The 1,124-nt window shown below is 31.7% G+C and overlaps 1 protein-coding gene across 1 annotated transcript in view; it reads left to right on the top strand.

The window, feature by feature from the left end:
* The window catches only part of VPS13C (vacuolar protein sorting 13 homolog C (S. cerevisiae)), a 213,380-nt gene that overhangs the window by 34,778 nt on the left and 177,478 nt on the right, over nucleotides 1-1,124 (top strand). Inside the window, 1 exon segment of the mRNA XM_012645033.1 lies at nucleotides 383-495. Within this exon segment, the coding sequence (XP_012500487.1) occupies nucleotides 383-495 (113 nt within the window).

The raw sequence follows: 1,124 nt of genomic DNA on the forward strand, positions 1-1,124 counted from the left end.
TCAATAAAATAAAAATAAAATTAATGTCAAATATCACAGTAATATTTCATTCTAGAAATGGGAAAAATGGAAGGCAAAAAAGGAACCAAAATAGCAGATTTTTGCTCTGTTTGAAAATTTTTCAAAGATTTCAGTGAGATATTAGCCATAATTGATATTTGCCTGCCTCATTTAATTTGAAATGATTATTAAAATTTTAATCTAGAATTTTTGTTTTAATATTATGAGAGTTAAGTATATGTTTTGAAGGAATGAAAATGTATCACTGTGACTGTTTCCTTAGAAATAAATGGTTTGATGTCACCAAATTTCAATTGTACTGTTACATGATTTCTAATTCTTTGAAATTAAGTTTAGGCGTATTTTACATGTAAAATTAAAGGTGTCTTTTAAATGCTTTGCATTCTGGTTATTGCTGCCATGCGGATGCAGGCGCACATTCAGGGGAGTTCATATATGGCTTGGAAAACTTTGTTTACAAGGACATCAAGCCTGGTGGGTATGCATGGTTAATTATATTCAACTATATAAAAATTATATTCTTATCAATACTTGTGCTTTTAGTGGAGTCCATTTGATGATGTGCCATCCTTTTAGAAAATATGGAAATATAATTTGTGTCTTTCCCTATTACCATCATTTCCTTTTTCCCATTTCTGTACTCATTTATTCATTTATTAAATATTTGAGGGTCGTCTTGTGGCAAGCACTATGTTGGATGCTGGTGTTCATGGAGTAAACAAACACAATTCATTCTGCCCTTATAAAGCTTAGAATTTGATCTACTGATAAGTTTCAAATTCAGACTGCCTTTTTGACTTTAGTTCTATAATACAGTAGGTTCTCCTATAGCAGTGTCTTCAAATTCGTAAAAGCAATAAAATGGAACCTTTTTTTTTTGAGTGAGACTTTATTCAGAACCTTGATGGGAGGTGCTCCTCTCAGCTTCTCATATCCTCCTTGATTTGTTTCATTTTCGTAGTAGCTCTGGAAGCACCTTAAGACCACTGTCCTTAACAGCATATTGAAATTTGAAGCTTCACAAAAGGCAAATTGAAGGCTGTTTGCTTGAGAATTTACAATAGGATTCTTTTGGAAAGAATATTAGGAAATCTACCAGATAT

Source organism: Propithecus coquereli, unplaced genomic scaffold, assembly GCF_000956105.1.
Source record: "Propithecus coquereli isolate 6110/MARCELLA unplaced genomic scaffold, Pcoq_1.0 Scaffold224, whole genome shotgun sequence".
In the NCBI taxonomy this organism is placed as follows: domain Eukaryota; kingdom Metazoa; phylum Chordata; class Mammalia; order Primates; family Indriidae; genus Propithecus; species Propithecus coquereli.